Source organism: Artemia franciscana, chromosome 21, assembly GCF_032884065.1.
Source record: "Artemia franciscana chromosome 21, ASM3288406v1, whole genome shotgun sequence".
NCBI classification, from domain to species: Eukaryota; Metazoa; Arthropoda; class Branchiopoda; order Anostraca; family Artemiidae; genus Artemia; species Artemia franciscana.
The window spans coordinates 18,725,874-18,747,121 of NC_088883.1; the positions used below are offsets into that span (position 1 = coordinate 18,725,874).

Sequence of the window (21,248 nt, forward strand, 5' to 3'; positions counted from 1 at the left end):
ATCATGAAGTTCTTGTTAACTGCTTTACTACTACAACTAATACAAATTCACTGCAGCACCAAGCCGCCTGAGATTAATGTAGCTGGGAACACTCATCCTCCACTCCATTCAATTCGAAGGTGCAATTTTTAACTCCTCCCATGAAGGAGGAGGAGTGACTCCTCCCAATTCCCTTTAAATCCTCCTTATGAACTCATCTCTGTAAAAATTCTGTAAACTTGATTTTTTTTTTTTTTTTGTAATCGACTTACACGTCGATTTATATCCAAACCGGATTAGCGGACAGTTGTTGCGTGAATGTTTGGTTAGAGTGTCGCCATGAATGGATTTGTGCCGTTTTAAAAGAGCCGCTTGTTCTCACAAATAAACGAGCCACTTGGTCTCACAAATAAACGAGCCGCTTGTTCTTACATCCCATTTATTACTACATTTGTGACCGCTGTACTTTTGGACAGGTTTCTATTGCTTGGCAAAGAAGGAATATGCAAATCGTTCGCCACTTAGAACCGACGCAAAAATAAGCGCTCGCAGGGACGAATCGACCGGGAGCTTAGGCTGAAGCAAAGGGTATGGGTAACTGATAAGTCGGATTTTCCGCGATTTATCACGGAAAGATAAACTACTAGCGCCAAACCCAGCGTAGTGGCTGGATAAAGTATTGAAAGTGTTTCTAAATAAGTAAAAAATTTCAAATAGAACTGGATAATTGATATGATAATGGTATAGACCTAACATAATTTGTATATTTATGCTATTTAAAAGCGAAGTATCTGTGTAAGTAGTAAATAACACCGCACTGGTTTTGTTTCGAGAACTAATTTAACTCAAGTGACCTTTCCTGTCTGCACAAAGCTGGCCTAGTTTTAAGTCCTGCTAGTTAAATAGTTTTGAGCTCTTTACCCTCACCTGGATTTCAGATTGCCTAAAAAGGCAAGTATTTGACTGTTTAGGATAGGCTAATTTTCTGCTTATCAGACATATACTAGGCCTAGTCTTGTAATTTTGCCAGGTGGTAGATGTCGTTGGTGTTTTTTTTTTGGGGGGGGGACTAGTGAGAGTTTCAACTCTTATCAGTTACCCATACTCTTTGAGCGGAAATGAAGTTTGAAAATACGTTGCGAGTTGGTCAAAAATTGCTTTTTAAAGCAATTTTTCTTCTCTAAGAAAAAGTCTGAGTTATATTATAGTTCTGTCTAGTGAATGGATAGATCGGCAACCAATGAATGGAAGGATTGAAGTTCCTTGTCCTTTTCATGTCCTTCTCATGTTACAGTCAGTCTGTCGGTCTGTCTGTTGGTCCCAGTTTTGCTAGTTTAGGCACTTCTAGATAAGCTAAGACGATGAAATTTGGAAGGCGTATCAGTGACCAGACTACATTAAATTAGAAATAGTCATTTTTGCGATTTGAAAATCTTGGGGGGAGGATTAGGGGGACGGTTAATTCGAAAAAAATAGAAAAAATTAATTATTTTTAACTTACGAACTGGTGATCGGATCTTAGTGAAATTTGATATTTAGATGAGTATCGTGTCTCGGAGCTCTTATTTCAAATTCTGACCCCATCCGGTGACATTGGGGGAATTGGAGGGAGAAACCTAAAATCTTGGAAAACGCTTAGAGTGGAGGGATTGGGATGAAACTTGGTGGGAAAAACAAGCACAAGTCCTACATACATGATTGACATAACCGGACAGGATCCGCTCTCTGTATGGGAGTCGGGGGGAGGGTTAATTCTGAAAAATAAAAAAATGAGGTATTTTTAACTTACGAATGAGTGATCGGATCTTAGTGACATTCCGTATTTAAAAGGATCTCGTAGCTCGGATCTCTTATTTAAAACCTGACCGGATCCATTGTCATTGAGGGGAGTGGGGGGTGGGCGTAAATCATGGAAAACGTTAGAGTGGAGAGATCAGGATGAAACTTGGTGGGAAGAATAAGCACAAGTCCTAGATATGTAATCGATATAGCCGGACTGAGTTCGCTCTCTTTGGGGGAGTTGGAGGGGGTGTTAGTTTGGATAAATTTGATAAATCGAGATATTTTAAACTTAAGAACGGGTGACACGATCTTAATGAAATTTGATATTTAGAAGGAACTCATGTCTCTGAGCTCTTATTTTAAATCTGGGTGCCATTGGGGAGAGTTTGAGGGGGAAACTGGAAATCTTGAAAAATGCTTTGAGTGGAGAGATCGGTATGAAACTGGTAGGTAGAATAAGCAAATGTCATAGATACGGGATTGACATAACCGGACTGGATCCGTTCTCTTGGGTGAGTTAGGGGGGTCCAGTGCTTTGGTGAGTTCGGTGCTTCTGGACGTTCAAACTAGTATGCGTGTCAGGTACCTGCACAAATTGACTTAATAAAGTCGTTTTCCCCGATTCGGCCATCTGGGTGCTGAAGTGAGAGAAAAAATTGAAAAAATGAGGTATGTTTAACTTATGAGGTGGTGATTGGATCTTAATGAATTTTGATATTTAGAATGATCTCGTGTCTCAGATCTTTTGTTTTAAATCCCAACCGGCATTAAGCCTCTGATTTTCCTTTTAAATTCATCTATTGGTCCATAGATTTTTTCTAGAGCTCATGCCATATAGTTTCTTGGCTCTCGACTCTCCCGACCTCGTCACAAGCGCCATGTGAGCTCTTAGCTCTTGTTAAACAATTGGAACAAAAAGTCAAATTTTTTGCATCTGTTTTTTCCTTTTTTGAAAATCTGGCAAATTTTTTCAGGCTTATAGCTTTCATTGATAACATTAAACTAAAATAATTTTATAAATTTTGAATCGGCACTTAACTTTTGGGGGCTGTTTCTCCCTTTTCAGGAAAATCAGGCAAATTTTCTAAGGCTCTTAGCATTTGATGAGCAACATTAAACTTTATAAATGTTGTATTTTTGGAATGAGCAGAAAATCCCGAATCTTTGGATGCACTAATTGTTATTAAATTTTTGGTCGGTTACTATCGGGCCTATTCACAGTTCCTTACCACTTGCAATTCGTTACCACGAACTATTTTACAGGCAAGTAAATGCGCGATTGTTCTTTAAAATACAAGCTCATCAATAAACGGGAAAGGGCAAAATCTCCGCTTCTGTAATAAGACTCTGGCAATATTTAAGTGCTACTAAGCATTCCAGGAAGGACAGGTTAAATTTGGTACTAACATGCCAGGCCATATCCAGGGGTACTAGAAGTTTTACCCCCTCCCCTCCTGTTGCTGGGTCTTTTTAACGGATAGATAGATAGATAAGATTTTAATTTCACCAAAATTTTCATGGCACTGCCAAATTTCTTTGGTAAAGTCAAATTGAAACGCGACGCAAAAGAAAAAAATAACATAAAAAACAAAGAAAACAAAACACTTATCAATCCTCCTAACTTTCGTTACACATTTTCACAAAAATAGGCATAAAACTCTTTGCTAACCGCTGGTGTGCACACCGTACTGGCTGAAATTTGTAAACAGGCACTGCAACCATGCGCGGGAGTTGTTTTGTTGTGGATGTAGGGGGGGGGGACGGATTTTGTGGAATGAATGGATCAGAGATTTTCTTCCGAAATCCATGCAGAGCTTCTCTCTTCTTTTTTCCAGGGTTTCTATTTTAAACTTTGACAGCAGCTCTTCATTTCTGTCTGCTTCGAAACTATTATTAGAGCTCTTTTCTGAACTCTTTCGAGCCTGGCGCTTTGCTAAACCGTCTACCCAAAATGCCATACAGGAGCTGAATATTCCAGAATTGGGCGAATAAAAGATGTAAATATTCGGAGGAGGTGATCTGGAGGGGAGCTATGTTTTGACATAAGCTTGAGCATTTGGAGCCCAGCATTACCCCTTTTTGCTAGACTAGTTGTGTTTGCTTCCCATTTTAATCACTGGTTATAATAACTCCCAAGAGTTTAATCTTACTGACTTTAAAAGAATCAGAGATAGTTGGTAGGAAATTAGGTTTAAATGAATTTAGAAATGAATTGTTAAAATAAAAGTTTAACTGTCATTTACTGTCATATTTGAAACGAAAGCCTTAGTCTTTAGTCAATTAAAGTTTGAACTTTGCTACATTCATTTGCTTCACAAATTTCTCCTAGGGTAAGGTCATCAACATATTTCCAACAGACTTCATAATCATTAGTAATATTATTAATCATAGCTAGAAAAAGAATAGGACCCAGGATGGTACCTTGAGGTATACCACAAAAAACTGGCTGAGGCTCAGAGAAAGACTTATTATATTTTAAAATTTGGAACCTATTTCCTAAACTCTATATTAAAAAACTCTGAATAATTTTCACAAGAGCAGGAATCACTCTAGAATCAATTAAAAGCTTAGAAATTAAAATGTTATGATCAATCAGATCGAAACCCTTTTTAAAATCAATTTTTATCAGGTTTAGCCATTTACCAGGTTCATCAACATGCTTAAGAATAAAATGTAAAAGACTGACTAGATAACGGGATGTTGATGTATTCTTTCTGTTACCTTACTGATGAAGATCAAGAGGGGGTTCAACTTCAGCTTTTAGCCAATTTGCTACAAAGCTTCCGTACATTTTGCTGAACAAAGGGGTTACATTGATTGGTCTCACACCGTCGAAATTAAGTTCAGGATTCTTTTAGGGATTGGATTAAAATATCCCATTTTCCATATCTGTGGGTAAACTGAAGAAGTTGAAATGCCATTAAAAATTTGCGCTAGTGGCTTTGTCAATTTGTCAGGAAATGCTTTAATAAGTCCAATCGGAATATCAATTGGAGTAATACTAGTTCATTTATGTTTCTTTATTTTACTAAAAACTTATCCTCAGAAATAATAGGTAAAGGTATGTCATCATGTGGTTCTTCTGATACTCCTGGGTCATTTTATCTACATCAAGAGGCGGCAAAGATTGGATTATTCTGGCCAAACGCCCATTTAACTGACTAGCCGGTTTTTCATCATTGGAATCTGAACAAAATCAACACCACTAGCGGATTTTCCACAAATTTGTTTTATTTCCTTATACCACATGCTAGGCTTTGATTCAAAAAGGTTATCAATATTTTTTATGTTAATGCTCAACTGCAGTTTTTTTTTGTCATTTTAAGTATTTTGTTACGCAGCATATTGGTATTTCCTATTTTCCCTTCTTTTCTTAGTTGAATTCTATACCCAATTGAATCTTTAATTTCTTGGGTTATGTAAGGACGATCTATGTTGCACCGCCTGGAAGTTTTCTCAGGAAAGCGTTTTTCATTTTTGTTTCTTAGTTTATCTTGCAGAAATTTTTCTTTTTCATCGGAGGACCCGGAGGACTAAAAAGATTTGCATTAACTGATAAGGAAAATATCATCTGCGTAAGCAATATATGACAAGTCAGTATACCCCATAAAATACGTCCATAAATTGCAGACAAGTACGTCATCAGTTTCAATGTGCCCATTTTTGTTTGTCTACAGATTTTGTAAACATCCTCTTTTATTTGTTCGTTTTTTTCTATGATAATATTAAAATAACAAAAATAATCGTTTCACTTAGATAATTGCACGATCATTATCTAGCTACACAACTGTGTCACTATCCTTATTCTACCGAATAGGATTTATAACTGAGGAAACAACAAGTATCATATCGTTACCTTATTTGAAAAAGACATGCCTTTCTTTTAATTTCTAATCATTGTTCAAACCATGGCAGAAATCCTCCCTCTGTGGAAAATTCTTCCCGTAAATTTTCCCCTCCCATTTTTCCAATAAAAAGTACATCTTGTGGAAAATTCTCTTGTCCCGAAGGACAGTTTTTCCCTTAAAATTCCCCAATGGAGAATTTCTCCCACGGATTTATCCACAAAAAATTTCAACCCCTTTGGCGGGGGAAGAGGGATATTACACGGGAGGAACTTTTCAAGGAGGAATTTTCACGGGGATGAGATTTTCTATGGAAAGAAGAGGCAGATTTGCCAGCATTATTTGAAAAACGATCTGATAGAAAAACGATTTTTCAGTTTAAATTAAAGAGCGAAATTGAAACTTGAAACGAAAAGAAATTATTACATATATGAGGGGGGATGCCCTGTATTTAAAACCTCTCTTTTTGCGCTAAATTTTGACTGTTTGTCCCAATTCTTCAAGAATTTTATTTGTTTTTGGGAAGAACAAACATTTATCGGGGAAGGGAATTCTCTATGGGGGATATTTTGGAAAGGGAGCATTTTCTATAGGAGGGTAGTCTCCGGATGGGAACTTTTAAATGGAACTATACGTTAGGGAATTTATCAGAAAAATATTTGACTACTATCTCTTTGCCAATTCAATTTCGTCTGCGTAGATATTCTGGAGAAATCGTCCGGGGAAAATTTTCAAAGGGGTCCAAATTATCTTAGAGATTTTTCTATGGGGGGATTTTCTGCAGGAGAAATTCTCCATGGGGAGTTTTCCAGAGGAGAATCTTCACATTTGACATTGGGAGGGGAAAGTTTCTAGGAGAAAAATCCACAGATATAGGTCTTTTTTTAAATTAAAGTAGGCTAAAAAGAATTTTCCAGGTGGTATTGTCCTCAAGACATTTTAGCAGGTATGGAATTTTCTTGGGGAAGGAGGATCTTACGTGGGGGAAACTTTAAAAAGAGTAATTTTGGTATGGATGTTATTTTTTATAGAGGAAGAGGTAGATTCTCCGGCATTATTTGAAAAATGATCAGAAATTGGAAAAGACAACAGTTTTTTGCAAGTAAGAGTGAGGAGCAATATTAAAACTTAGAACGGATAGAAATATCCCCCTATATGAAGGGGGACGTCCGTTCCCCAATACCTCACTCTTTACACTAATTTTTTACTTTTGTCCCAATTCTTTAAGAACGACTCCTGAAAGACAAGGGCCGTTTCTTTAGAGCAAAAACTTTTTTTTAAGCACAAAAGACTTTGGCATGAAAAGCGAAGTATTGAGGAGGGGTTATCCCCTCAAATACAGAAAAATTTTGTTTTCTTAAGTTTTAATTTTGCTCCCTTCTTTCCCTTGAAAAAACATTTTATTTATTTAGTCACTGGAATGCAAAACCAATTTTCAGGCGCAAATATTGACATGTTACTGATTTTCGATAACTAATAATAGCCGGTAGTTTTATTTTTCCTTATCCCGAGCCAGAATATTTCCAAATCTGTGTTATTATGACATTGATTCATGTAGCCTAGTTGCAGTTTTTTTGTATTTTAATATACTTTCGAAAAAAAAAATTGCGCAAAACGCTCTTTAATTACAATTTTGGCAATTGAACTTTGTGATCGGAAATATCGAAATCGATTATCGAATATCGGAAGTAAAAATTTGATGTATCCTTTAAGCAAATCATCGCCCAACACTATATTCAGATAAAAAAAAAATAGCGACGAAGACCACACTGCCTTTCCATAACAAACAAATACAACGTAGAAACAATAGGGAAAGTTTTTTCAAGACAATGGAAATTATTTATGTAGATATTTCGGCCCTATGTCCAAGGGCCGTCTTCAGCACAATACAATACTATATATATATATAAAAGAACTTACATCAAATTGTGAGAATTAAAACTGAATATAAAAACACTTATTAAAACATTTTTTTTTAAAATATAGCCCTAGCATCCTTACTTCAGCGAAGTTCAACCAGGACTGGACTTCTACGTTGTATTTGTTTGTTATATTCAGATAGTGTTTTAATTAGGTTTCATATATTAACAATGTTTTTTTTTGTTTGTATAAAGATGGCTCATTTAAAAAAAGAAATAAAAAATAAGCTAGACTTGAAAAAAAATTCGACTTTTCTATATAATTTTGCCACCTGAACATTATTGCTTTAAAAATTGCATATTTTTATAGATGGGTCCTGAAAACATTCCAAAAGAATGAAATACGTGTAAGAAACTAAATACGATTTATGAGAAAAGATAAGGAAAGACGGTGAAAAATGGAAAGACATTTTAAGCCTCACGAAATTAATGGTTAATTTTTTTTTAATCTTATACTATCCATTTCTTGTTAACCAAGGAGGTTATGCCCCTGGGTTTAAACCCAATTTTCTTTTGAAACCAATAGCATTTACTCAATCTCTACGGGAGAAAAAGAATAAATAGTATTTAAGAACTAAACTAGCTTCATGATGATCCCATATTATTTGTGTCTAAAGCTTAGACGAGTTGCTAAGTAAATTAAGGCAGGGTTGCAACATTTTGTTTGAACACAATAACCCAATCAGCAAGAACCAGTAAAACAAATTGGCCCTTTCCTTCATCTAGCTGAATTGATGATACAGTGCAAACCTTTAATTATTTCTAACTAAGTAGCTTTACCAAGAAAATTGTACAATTAAACCGAAAAGTCTCACAAGCCAAATTTCAACGGCTGTTTTCCAGAGGAAACCCAGTAGCTCCTGAGTAGGATAGCACATTTCCCCATACCTATAAGTTTTCTTGCTCTTCTTCTTTCTCGAATATTTTCCTCTCCTCATTAGTAAAGTATCGTAGAGCAGCCAAGAGCAAATAGATGAGTCTCAATGGTAAAGTTTTTTACTTTTTCCTTTGAATTATTTTTGTATAAAGTTACCTCTAACGATAGTGACAATGTTGCTGTGTATGTGTGAAATCTGGTTAATGTTGACGTTCACCGGTGAATATCTTAAATTCCATTTCCTCTGCTTGGATTCAATTAGCCTTACAAATCAGCTTTTTCAGTCTTATGCAAGCTTTGATGGTAACAGTTAAGTTAGGTTAGGTCAAATTAGGTTGCAAATCTCAGAAATGGGTTAAAAACCTAACCTGCCACCATCAAACATTGCAAAAATGAAAGAGTCGGCTGGCAATAATGACTAAATCTAAGCAGAAAAAAAGATATTTCGGCCATTCACCGGTAACTGTCGACATTCACCGATTTCGGACATTCATAGTAAGAACAACACAAGATTATGTGAGACACAAGCTTTTGTGCTTAGAGACTCCGAAGTCCAAAATTTACTTTTCTTAGAAATATTAATTCGTTAGGCCACATTTTTTTTCACAAGAAAGCGTAGACATTTTGTCTTGAAGTAAAGTACTTCCCTTGTAACTTTCTTTTTGAAATCTACTCTTTTTCAGTAGTGAAGGATCCTTAAAGTGTATGATCTAGGTAAAAAATTTGAAGCGTAAAAACTTAAGTTTTGAAATTTTCATACTTTACGCGCCCATTAAAAGTCAAATTAAGGGTTCATTAAACCAAAAATCCAGCCAATTAATTTTGGTAGATATATTTGGCCAAATTAAGTATCTAAAAACCAAATTTATAGAACTTAGCCATGTCTGGTGACACCGAATGAAGTCCATATTCGCAAATAAACTTGGCAATATTCGTTGGGCATCAAATATTACTTTCAAGGTTCTGGAGTCGCTTGAATAGTTTCATGACATTTCAATTTATTTTCTTGAATATTAAGTCATAAGAGGTTTCATAAGAAGTTCCGGCTTTGAATAATTTACTCTTTTTTGTTCAGTACTGAATGCATCTGAAAATGGATGCACTGCCGTTTATAACTGTGTCTGCAATGTTTTTCACACATTTTTCACCTTTGAGCCATGACAGAATCCATCGTCTCCACATTCTCCATATCCTCAACTCTTTGTATCAGGGCTGAATATATTTTGTCAGATTTGCTGCTTCTCATGCTGTTACTCCGGCAAAGACGTGGGCTTGGCGACATCTCCCGCTGGACAAATACTTGGTTTTTCGATGCCATCTGTCCTTTGTTAGAGAAACTCATCATAGAACCAAAGCTTAGACTGTCAAGGCTGTCACCACCAAGAATAGATTCTAAAAAATAAATAAATTAAGAATACAGGACATCAACAAATGATGTCAACTCTTTGAATCTGTATGACTCATTGATAATTTTTTCTAAATAATTGAATTTCATTATAACAGAACTAGCCACAGAGCCGGTCGGGCTAAAGGCAACAATAAAAGAAAAAAACATTACCATAGGCTCTTTTATCAGGCCCAGGTAAAAATGTTTTGCTCTCCAGACACAAAATTTTAAGTCCATTTAACCCCTCTCCCTAAAAAAATTCCTTCAAGCTTCGAATCGATTCCCAAGCCACGAGACAAAACAGAGTAATTTTTTTTGCATGCTGACCAATGGTCTGCGTAGCCTAGGTACCGATTTCCTGATTTTCTGCAATCGGACGGGAGTGCAATGCAAGGACGGGTATAAATCATGCGACAAAACATGGTAAACCCACCAAAATTTTTAATTTGGTCACCTTTTAATGAGTTCTGGCTATATGCAGTCACTATAATGAAGTATTATCACTTAAAAAAAAATGCATAAAATTTAAGACAAAAAATAGAAGCATTCTCTTTGATGATTATTGAAAACATTCTGACACTTAAAATTTGATTGTTGTATCTTCGAATTGGGAGACATCTCAGATGCCTACCGTATAATATCACACTATCTGGCTAGTAATAATCGACATTAACAAATATATGAAGTAAGACTTCGAGTAAATTTTATGATAAAAAACTTATTTTGTACAACTATGCGCATGAAGATATCAAGGCAGTTCAAAGACAATGAAATTCGTTATGATCCATTGAGAAGACATATCCCTGCTTTCATAAGATTTTGAAGTTAAGTCATGCGTTAAAATACAAGTAAAATATGTCTATGTTGTGTGGAATCCTAGTCTCTAGAATTAACTTTGTAACCCCACTGAATAGGTTCTAAATCTATTTACAAGAACAATTTATTACTAGCCAAATATATTTTTGAACGGCGATAGCTAGATCAAAATCCAGTCTCTATTTCTGTTTATCTCTCCAAGATATTTCATATTTTTCGTTAAAGCTAGAAAGTATTGCTAAAAAATTAAATATAAGATTCTGGTGGAGATTCAAGGAAAAGAATTTGAGACCATAAAGGAAAATAATATTCTGTCTAGAACAGTTGTCCTCGTTCTAACATTTCCTTCTGCAACGTTATTGCCGACAATCCTTTTTTACGATCCTGTGGTCACACCGACATATTTTCACCCAAAGTTTCGTAAAATATCCCTAATATGCAAGATATTTCTTTTATATCATTTCACACAGGCCTAATGTGGACAAGCACACGGGGGAAGAGACCGGGCTTGGGAGCCTATTCTGAATATCTTATAATTTCCTCCATTTCCCCGATTTTCTGCAAACTATCGTAAACAATACTTGTCTTTTTTTTCAGTTTTGACAAACTTACCCCTTTCCCCAAAAATTTTTCTCTGTAGGTGTATTGTCAATCACATCTGAATATGACGACATATATAAAACACCACAAACGTAGCATTAAGAAAATAGCATGAGTAAAAAACTAAATGTTTTTTATTTTTGTTTGAGGAACATAAAGGATATGAAAATAGAAGTATTTGTCACACTAAGTGTTCATTTTTTAATTATAGACAGTAAAACATCTATCACTTCAACTTTATGATTATATTTTAATCCTATATTTTTTATTTTCCCATTTATTTTTAGATTTCAGCCTTTAATGCCAAGGTATTGTCTTATTATATAATTTATTGATTGTGATGTAAATCGTCATGAGTTTTTACCTCATAGGACATTGCAGAATGCTGTAAGGACTCCATTAACCCAACTTTTTTGGGGCTTTTCCAAATTTCCCCATATAAAAAATAGGTTCTCTGAAATCTCCTTGAAATATAAGCGAAAATTAGAATTTTGTATTTATTGCTAAAGTTTGTGTACTTACAAACGTTAATTTCCTTAGAGATTTCTAAAAATTCAATTTTATTATCGAGGAAACCACCAAAAAATTTGAGGATAATGGAAGCAACGAGCATATTTCTAAACAGCTTCCAATATGTCAAAAAGACGAATTTCTTCTCTTCGTTCTATCTAAGAAGCTTTTGCTGTTCCGCTAAAACTAGAACTTAAGCCCCTCGTGGAGATCCAAGCATAAGGAAATCAATAAGAGACTGTTGCTTCTTTTCTAAATAGTTTTTTCTGTTGCTTCTTTTCTAAATAGTAAACATAAGCAGACAGATTAGGAAACAGTTTTGCTTGGATAGCAAAACTTTTGCTTGGATACTTTCAAAAATGAAAGTATCTTGGATACTTTCATTTTTACCTTAAATTAGGAAGTTATAACCAATTTATACAGAAACGTCCTGATGGATGAGCCAGGAAATCATTATGAAAGGTGTTATTATATCCGAAGAACAAATTTAAAGGAGTAAAATTATGGAGCCTTCTTGTCAATTAGTTTCATATTTGTGTGGTTATATAAATAGTTCATCCATAGCAGTTCAGAGCCACTCAACAATTCATGGGATGAATAAACATTTTATTAAACTAGTAGCATCATGAAATAAACATTAGTTCATATCCTTCTAGAATCGGAAAAGAAAACGTTTTAAGAGCTTATCTTCAACAGCCTCTCAAGTACTCAAGGAAGCCAAAGCATAGATAAAGCGCAAGTAGAAAATAGGGAAGCATCTCAAGTGGTCAAGAGAAAAATTTCAGGTTTTGTGAAAAACACTTTAAGCGTAGACCAGAGACTTGAGACCCTAACAATTTCCTTTGCGTTGGAGGCTGCCTACCTTGTCCCCGCAATTTAAGGGAAAAGCCCGGCGGGTACCACGGCTCTTGCAAACAGCTCTCCCCCATGCTTCTGCTTACTTCTCTCCTCTTACCTTTACTTTTCTCCTTTATCGTAACGCAATCGTCCAAACGATGAAAAAGTTTGAGAAAACCCAAAACAAGCAAATCCTTTCTCTCGTCAACTCGTCAACGCAGCGTTATTTCCTTTAACTATTTGCGCAATCCAATTAGATTCAGAGTTAAATTAAATCACTTAGTCCAAGTCTCTGCAGTTAATAAATCACTAGATCCCAAGGGAATTTATAATAAGTAGCAAAAGTGTCAGTACCAGGTAAAAAGGTAATCCGATCATAAATGTCTCTGGGGAAATCACACAGGTTGAACCTTGCTTTATTAAAAGGTTAATATCCAAAAACAAGGTGTTCATATTCTTCAAAATCCGAAGTTCCGATTTAACTGATACAAGTTCATTCTCCAGCATATTATGTTTATTTTCAATCGTTGTAACACGATTAGTCACTGCACTAATATCTGATTAGTCGCTTTGAATGTTCTCATTATTGTGGTTTTTCGCAAAGATGTGGGTCTCACCTATGTACCACCTAATAAGAAAAATAAGGATCTCACAAGAGAAATAAATAACAAAAAGTTTTGAGCCGCTATGCTCTATTGAAGTCATATAGCACTTCCCATCACTTGAGACATTATTCAATATGGCTTGAACATTTTCAATCCAGATGTTGCTATTTTTTTCGTAAAAAATGGGAAATTTTGCGGATCGGCTTGATCTAAGGAGCTCAAACTCAGAGGGAAAGTCTGTCTCGTCTAGAATTTATTTAAATATACTATTATGCACGATAGGCTCTGCATCCAGCTCATTGCTCAGGAGCTTGAGAATTTTTCCAAATTCTTCTGGGGTTGAAAGAGGAGAATATGACGGAATTCTGGACAAAAAATCGTTTTTCTGTTGAATATATGCTGCCACATTTATAAGCTTGGACAGACTGGAATAGATTTGCTTTCCTGTCGATAGAAAATTAAGCATTGTGCAAGCGACTAGGTCATCAAGTGCATTTTTACTGGACGCCTCATTGTCCAATGTAGCCTTTAATGTGTTTCTTAGGATTCCAGTACGTCTTTGAAATTCATTGATTGTGAACTCGATATTAGCAATCTCAGACTTAACTTCGATAGCCTTTTCTGCAAGATCAATTTTTAAATCAACAAGAGACATCAGCGAATCAAGCTCCGGTACGTTTTAGCCTCCTAGTAGGCTAGAAGCATCGAAAATTACAGATTTTAACCGAGAAACCAACTGACGAACTTCGTGACGTTGAAACCTGGTGCTTATATCATTATTTGTCAATGAAACAGGAGTATAAGCATTCATCAAATCCGAAAATTGAACTCCAAACTCTATTTGATCTGTTATTCTAGTGTTGTTAACACTTTTGATAAAATTTTGAATTTTTTCACTTTACTCATTTTTTGTGTTGTGACTAGCTCTAACAAGCGATAAATAATCTTGATACACTTTGTCGATGTTCATTGTCTGTTCTGAAGTTAACAAGTCTACAAATCCTTCAGGTCCAGTAACTAAACCTCCAGTATTCCCATAAATGGCTGAAAAAACATTTCCAAGGTCAAACACAGTTTTGATAATCATCTTCCTAATTTCTTTTTTACTCTTAGACAAAAAGTCTTCTGATTCTGACAAAAGTTTAAATCTCAATTTGTCGACAATATGTTTAAGGTGGCCTGTGTTAAAGTGACTAATTTCATCATTAACTAGCCTTAATTTGTTTATTTATTTTTTTAAATCATCTCTCAGAGACTCTTGTCTAATTCTGTAAGCATGGATCGATTGATCTGCTAAAATTACGTAATCTGTAACAAGGCTGTCAAAGTTTTTGCTATTTAGCAAAGCTGGATATTGAACTCTTAAATTAGAAAGCTTATTATTCTGTATTGCAGCATGAATGATATCTTTTTCAATAAGATAAATCATTCCAGGGATATTTCGTTCTCTTATACGTGTTGAGTCCTCTTTTTCCTTTAAGCTTAAAGAGTTTCTTTCTTTAAATATAGAAAAAAGACTGCTCTCAGTAATTATTGTGTATTCGATTTCACTTCTAATTTTATTTTCACTCCCATCTTTTCCTTTCTTTCCAGCATTTCCAGTTTCACTGCTTTCTTGTCTTTCAGACCAAGTTTCTTTGTCATTGCTTAAGTCAGTCGTAAGAACTTTTTTCGATTTGACTTCAGTAGTGGTATTGAAATTTCCTTCGACAGGTTTGAATGTTACATGATTAGGTTGTATTACACGTTCAATAGCTGTGAATGATGAATGATTATAGTACTCCAATATTCTAGTGTATGTTTTTGTCAAAACCATAATTTTTCCACCTTTACCTCCAAGACCTCCTTTGCCACCTCTACCACCTTTTCCTCCTTTTCCACCTTTAGTTAATAGAACAAAATGTTTTCTAAAGCTTGCATTAACATCAAGCAGAAGTCCTCCAGACTTACCTCCATTTCCTCCAGGTTGGCCAGGATCCCCCTGAAGACCTTTTCCGCCAGGCATTGCATTAGTCGATGTGTAATTCAAGTTTGTAATAGTTGTAATTTTGACATAATAAATCCTAGTGAAAGGAACAAAAAGACATACAAAATTATTAATCAATAATGGAGCTAAACAGCTAAACACCCTTAGTTTGCTCTCAATTGTTTCCTCCACATGTTTAGAGGTTTCGTTTAGTAAATCCTCCTTTTTAGCATCATAGAAGGAAATATTATAAAACATAGGATATATGGTTCCGCTTTTTCCTTCAGCTCCCTATGAACCATTAAAACCATCTCCTCCTTCACCACCATTTCCTCCACTTCCGCTGATGCTCAACACACCACCACTGACTTTATAATGCACCTTTATTGATACGGTTCCTCTGCTAAAGCCATTTCTCCCTACGTGACCAATACTTGACTTCAAAGGAGGATCAGGCGTTACTAAATAGAGATTGGAACCGCTATCATCAATATTTAAATAAACTGTTTCGATCGAAAGAAACTTTAAAGTTGTGCTGGTGTTGCCGTGAATATTTACGTTGAGGCAAGTTAGCTGAAGTTCCTCTATATCTGAGGATAAAGATGATACTATAGAATTCAAATCACATTCTTTATCAAATGTTCTCGTTGTATTGCCGTTTAAAGTATTCCTTGGGGACAGGATATTGAAATCGAATCATATTTCACTTGAATCCATCCGTTCATGGAAGTCGAGTCTATTCCTTAGCATTTCCAAGTTTTTGTTGAAAGATAATACTACATATTGAACCATCCTGTGTCCGTTTTCTAGATGGCCATTCAAATTACATGGTAAGATTGATGAAGGTATATCAAACTGATTTTTTTTTGCAACACTATTTCTAAAACTTTCAAACGTGTTAAATGCTTTGTTAATGTCTCTTGTTGAGTTCAACGTATTCAGGATTCGAATACCTTCCTGTACAAGTTTCTCTGCTTCAGCACGTTCAATATAAGCAATTGACATTCGTTGTATGGAACATCAAATAAACATATTTTCTATTTCCAATAAAAATGAGTCTGATGCCTATAGGAAAAGTTGATGCCTATAGTTGTTGTTTTTGTGCTACTTCTTCCCTGGAGAAACATTTCTTCCCTGATAGCAATGAGGCAATGGTTGATTTTCCAGATCCACGGCGTCCCAAAAGAACCACAAGTACTTGTGGCCTAGAAAAGTTGCCTAGCTCTTCTAACCGAATTTTACCACTCTCTTGGAGAACACCAAGCATTTTTTCTTCTGTTACATCTCCTGTTCCTAATTTGTGAACTTTAATTTCTTTTGGGTAGTTACTCTTCATCCTTAAGGTACCATGGGATTTCTTATTTAATAAGAATGTCCATGTACCACTAGAACAGCCTTTATACAAAAGAGGGTTTCCACCAAAGTTACTATCTAACGTAATATCAAACGTCCCTGAATTTCTTGTACACGAACATTTCAGCAATAAGTATTTGAAATCATTCTTCACTGAAAGCTTTACAGAAGCATCTTTGTGAAGAATGAGCTGCTGGCTTTCTCTTCTGCTTTGTACCTGAAAAAAAAATCAGTGGTAAATATTGATTAGGTTTTTGAGTTACAGCCATTCTTAGCATGCATGGTGTACCATGACAAGAAATTCTTTTTATTTTCATCTTGAAAGTTTTGCTTGATATACTAAAATAAAATTGTAGTCTGGACTGAAAGATGGCAATAAATTTCACTAATGAATAAATGCTTAATTATTTACTACGTGATGGTAGTCATAGTTATTAATCATGAGTAATAGTTTCATTAGATACAATAGGTTGTAAATTGAACAATTGAATTATTTACAATTAACTATAATTCGTTGTTGTTGATTATCTATAACATAGAAGCAGCTATCTGATGTATGTATTGCCAGTACAAATCAGTCCCTATCTAAAATATCAGGTCAATTAGACTGAATCCATTTGATTTGTAAAGCTAAAGCTGTTCTTTAGTCTTCCTGAAGTTTTTAGCCTTTGCTAAAAGTAGTTTCAATGTATGTAAAAACTCAATGTATCTAGAAGTGGATCTGGCTGATCATATGAGTTTCATCATAGAGGGTTTAAATTTCACCACACTGAGCAAGTTAAATTAAACTGCATAAAAACAGAATTACTGCAGTTACATAAGTTCATCTAACATTGGTTTTGGTTGCATTCAACCAAGCTGTTCCTCAAATTTTACATAATTTGAAATCAATTCTTAGAAAGGCTCTAAACTGTCTCTAAATAACATAATAGAAAGAATTGTCCTATGAGAAAGTCCAAAACATTACAGATGAATAAAAATAGAATACGAGAAGAGAGAGAGAATAGCAAAATTCTAAGAATCAACAGACTGATTTAAAAGGAAAATCAGAAGCTTAATACAGATCAGGATTTAAAATTCCCTGAGACACAGGGTTCTTCTAAATATCAAAACCCATTTAAGATTCGATCACCAATTCGCACGTTAAAAATACCTCATTTTTTCCTCTCTCTTCAGCCCAAAAGAGGGTCGAATCAGGGAAGACAACTTAATCAAGTCAATTTGTGCAGATCCCTAAAACACGCAACAATTGTTATCGTCCTAGCACACCCAGAAACACTGAACTTGCAAAAGCACTGGACCCCTCTAGCTTCCCCAAAGAGAGCAGATCCAGTCCAGTTACATCAATCACGTATCTACGATATTTGCTTATTCTAACAACCAAGTTTCATCCCAATCTCTTCACTCTGAGTGTTTTCCAAGATTTCTCATTTTCCCATCCAACTTCTCCCAATGTAAACAGATCTGGTCAGGATTTAAAATAAGAACTCTGAGACATGGATTCTTTCTAAATATCAAATTTTGTTAAGATCTGGTTACCCTTTTGCAAGATAAAAATACTGCAATTTTTCTAATTTTTCTGAATTAACATTCCCCATAACTCCCTCAATGAGAGCAGATTCAGTCCCGTTATGTCAATGACGTATCTAGGACATGTTTTTATTCTTCCGACCAAGTTTCATCCCAATCCCTACACTCTGAGCGTTTTCCAAGATTTCCAGTTCCCCCTCGACCTCCCTCTAATGTCACTGGATCCAGTTGAGATTTAAAATATGAACTCTGTTCGTAAGTTAAAATACCTGATTTCTTCAAGTTTTTCCAAATTAGCCCCCCCAACTCCCCCAAAGAGAGCCGATCTGGTCTTATTATGTCAATCATGTATCTAGGAATTATGCTTATTCTTCCCAGCAAGTATCATTACAATTTCTCTGCTCTGTGTTTTTCAAGATTTTATGGTTTTGTCTAGTGACAAGAGGTCCTTCTAAATATCAGATTTCTTTAGGATCCAATCGCCTGTTTTTAAGTTAAAAATACCTCATTATTCTAATTTTTCAAAATCAGAAAATTCACTTGGTAAATTCCAAGTGCCATTAATAGCAGGCCCATATGTGTCACGTTTGTTGTTTAATTAACATAGTACTTCCCAAACTTCTTCTACCACCCCTATTTATGAGGAAACTACCACTCAGTGTCCCTGCGGATTATTTACTTTCACATTTTAATACCAAATAAACAGAAAAGTGTATACAATAATGCATCTACCTTCTTTGTAAATCGTACTAAAGAAAGGAGGAAATTGGAAAAACCAATACTATTATTAAAACAATTTTACTATAAAGCGTAACAAAGCAAATAAATTATATACAATGAAATTTGATTTATGACGAAATCTTGAAACTAGCCATTGAACTTAGAAGAGAAAAGTAATACAAAATAGTTCAAATATTCGAGGAAACCAAACCTAGTTTGCTGCTAATTTAGTAAACCTTGGTGCAATAATAAAAGCCGTTTTATGTGTTTGAAAAATAGACAATAGAATATAATTACAAAAAATAACTAAAAAACGACAGGATAATGGTCATTCCAGATAAAAATGTCAAGCTCTAAATCAATTTTTCTTTTTTAGATGTGTTACTGGTATAAGGATAGTGTTGTTTTTGAATTAAGACTCAGGAGTTACAGAAAAGACTACAGAAGGCTCTTTAGTTTTGTCAGCACCCTGGTCTGGCTCAGCAAGTTGAGAATGGCTGTCTAGCAATTGACTATCTAAAATTGAAGCAGCAGAAAATTCAGCACAGAAGGAAGTATTATAGTCAAATGGCCATAGTCCAGGCTTTCTAAAGCCAGCCATAACATTACCCATACTAAACTTCTTATGTTATGGAACATGGCTGAGTTCTATTATTTCACATATGGAGATACATTGCCCTGGACAAAGGTTCAACCACTCATTAAAGTTACTTCTCATCATTATTTGAATTATCTGTAGAGTTACAAGGGATACAAGCAGTGAGGTTGGGAGATATTTAAGAATTCCTCATTTTCTTTGCAGTAGTTGACTACTTGGATGTCCAAGTGACTGTCATGATTACCTAGCAACAGTAAAGTTTGGTCTCTTTTGATGATCTGGTGTGCTTTACCAAAATGTTTCATGGTCTTCACAGAAGATTCAGAATTAATATAACCACTTAGATAAACTAATTCCAAAGTACCCAGGTGACCTATCTTTCTGCATCTGTGATTGGAACTTAACCCTTTAACAAAAAAAACAGAAGTAGCCTACTTGGTTCACATAAACATATTATTTTTACCTACATGGTCTCACATAAAAGATACCATGGTCATGTTTTGAGAATATTTTGCTGATGTTGTCAAGGTCACTTGCCTCTAGTCCTTCTGGGCAAGCACTCTAGGAGTAGGTAATAGAGTTGGGACCCCTGTTTTGTAGATGTGCCAAACACGGTCTGGAGGGATTTGGTATTAGGCATAGACTAAGGTAAAGTTAGCAAATAACCTCCCAATAAACACTTTGTTGAAGCCCTTTAACTTATCTTGACATGTTGCCTTGGAGGATCAGATGGAAATTGCACTGTTCTCACCTCAGGAATACATTCATCCAGCTCTATTGAAGCTTGTGCCCTTATTTCCTAGGATGAAAAAAGGAAAGAGCATAGAAAAGACATGATCTTAATTTGCACTTCAGAGCAATAAGGTCCAATGGATCTGTGTTGCTCTGAGAGTGATGATGACTGACATCTGTAACTTATCTGAATCTTGCCAGCAGTATTTCCAGTTCCTGCATGACCACTCGCTATCCAGTGACTTCTTGAAAGTAACAGGTGAAGTTGCTGACACTGTAGACACAGAGAGGGAATTCTAGTCATTGACAATTCTTTTGGAGAAGAAGTTTTGATACATTCTTGTGTTCATGTGACATTTAGGAAGTTTCTTAGAATGGCCTCTTGTATGGGATTGGTAGGACATATTCAAGTTGAGGAGACTAGATGTGTCAGTAGAGAGTTTATTGGTAAGCAGCATGTCACCTCATCTGCAGCAGTACACTAGATTGAGTAATTTGAGTTTTTTTAGTCTTTCATTGTAGAGGAGGTATTTCAGCCCTTTTATAACCTTAGTGGCATGCCTCTGCACACCCTCAAGAATTCTCATGTTGCCTTTATATTGGGGAGTGGCTATGCAGTTTCCAAAGTCAAGGTTTGGTCTTATGATGACCTTGTAAACAGGTTATCCTATTGACCTGACTCATTAAGTGGTATATTCAGTTTAATCATAGGTCAGAAATGTGGACTGCTCTAGGTTTACCTCAACAGCAAAACTGTAACCTATATTGTTGGGCTAAATACAGAAGCACTGTATTAAATGTGATAATTAGCCTTTGTATCTCCTCTCCTAGGGCTAATTTGACAAAAGAGGGTTGTTCCAGATGCCTTTCAAAAGTTGTCTAGGCCAACCCAAATTAACCCCACACTGACCATTTCTAAAAAATGCTTGAAGAAAACAAAATAGTTAAGGTGGATATAATTTGTGACTATTGTTAGCTAGCAATATGATAAATCCAAGTACTTGCTAAAACTTAGATATGTAATCACATAAACAACACACCTACCAAAACTTGTCTATGTTAGTGGAAAGAAACTTTTGCATAAAGTTGGCCACTTGTCAATTCTTGGTTGTGGTTTTTGGTATAAAACTTGATTCTATAATGGCAGTGTCAAAGCCAACCTTTGTCCTAAACAACCCTGAGCTCCCTTACT

The 21,248-nt window shown here is 35.4% G+C and overlaps 2 protein-coding genes across 7 annotated transcripts in view; one reads left to right on the forward strand and one right to left on the reverse strand.

Moving 5' to 3' along the window:
- The window catches only part of LOC136040548 (uncharacterized), a 41,649-nt gene extending 20,407 nt beyond the window's left edge, over positions 1-21,242 (forward strand). For all 6 annotated transcript variants that reach the window (XM_065724752.1, XM_065724753.1, XM_065724754.1 and 3 more), the window contains exon 6: positions 19,103-21,242. In XM_065724752.1, coding sequence (XP_065580824.1) covers positions 19,103-19,231 — 129 coding nt within the window. In that variant the 3' untranslated portion in view covers positions 19,232-21,242. The remainder of the gene's footprint in view (positions 1-19,102) is intronic.
- On the reverse strand, positions 9,219-16,709 carry LOC136040549 (uncharacterized). Its single transcript, XM_065724758.1, has 2 exons — positions 15,108-16,709; positions 9,219-9,794 (listed from the first exon to the last, which is right to left on the reverse strand). Exons 1-2 carry the CDS (start codon positions 15,379-15,381, stop codon positions 9,547-9,549), a joined length of 522 nt encoding a protein of 173 aa, XP_065580830.1. The 5' UTR covers positions 15,382-16,709; the 3' UTR covers positions 9,219-9,546.
- Positions 21,243-21,248: the final 6 nt, after the last annotated feature.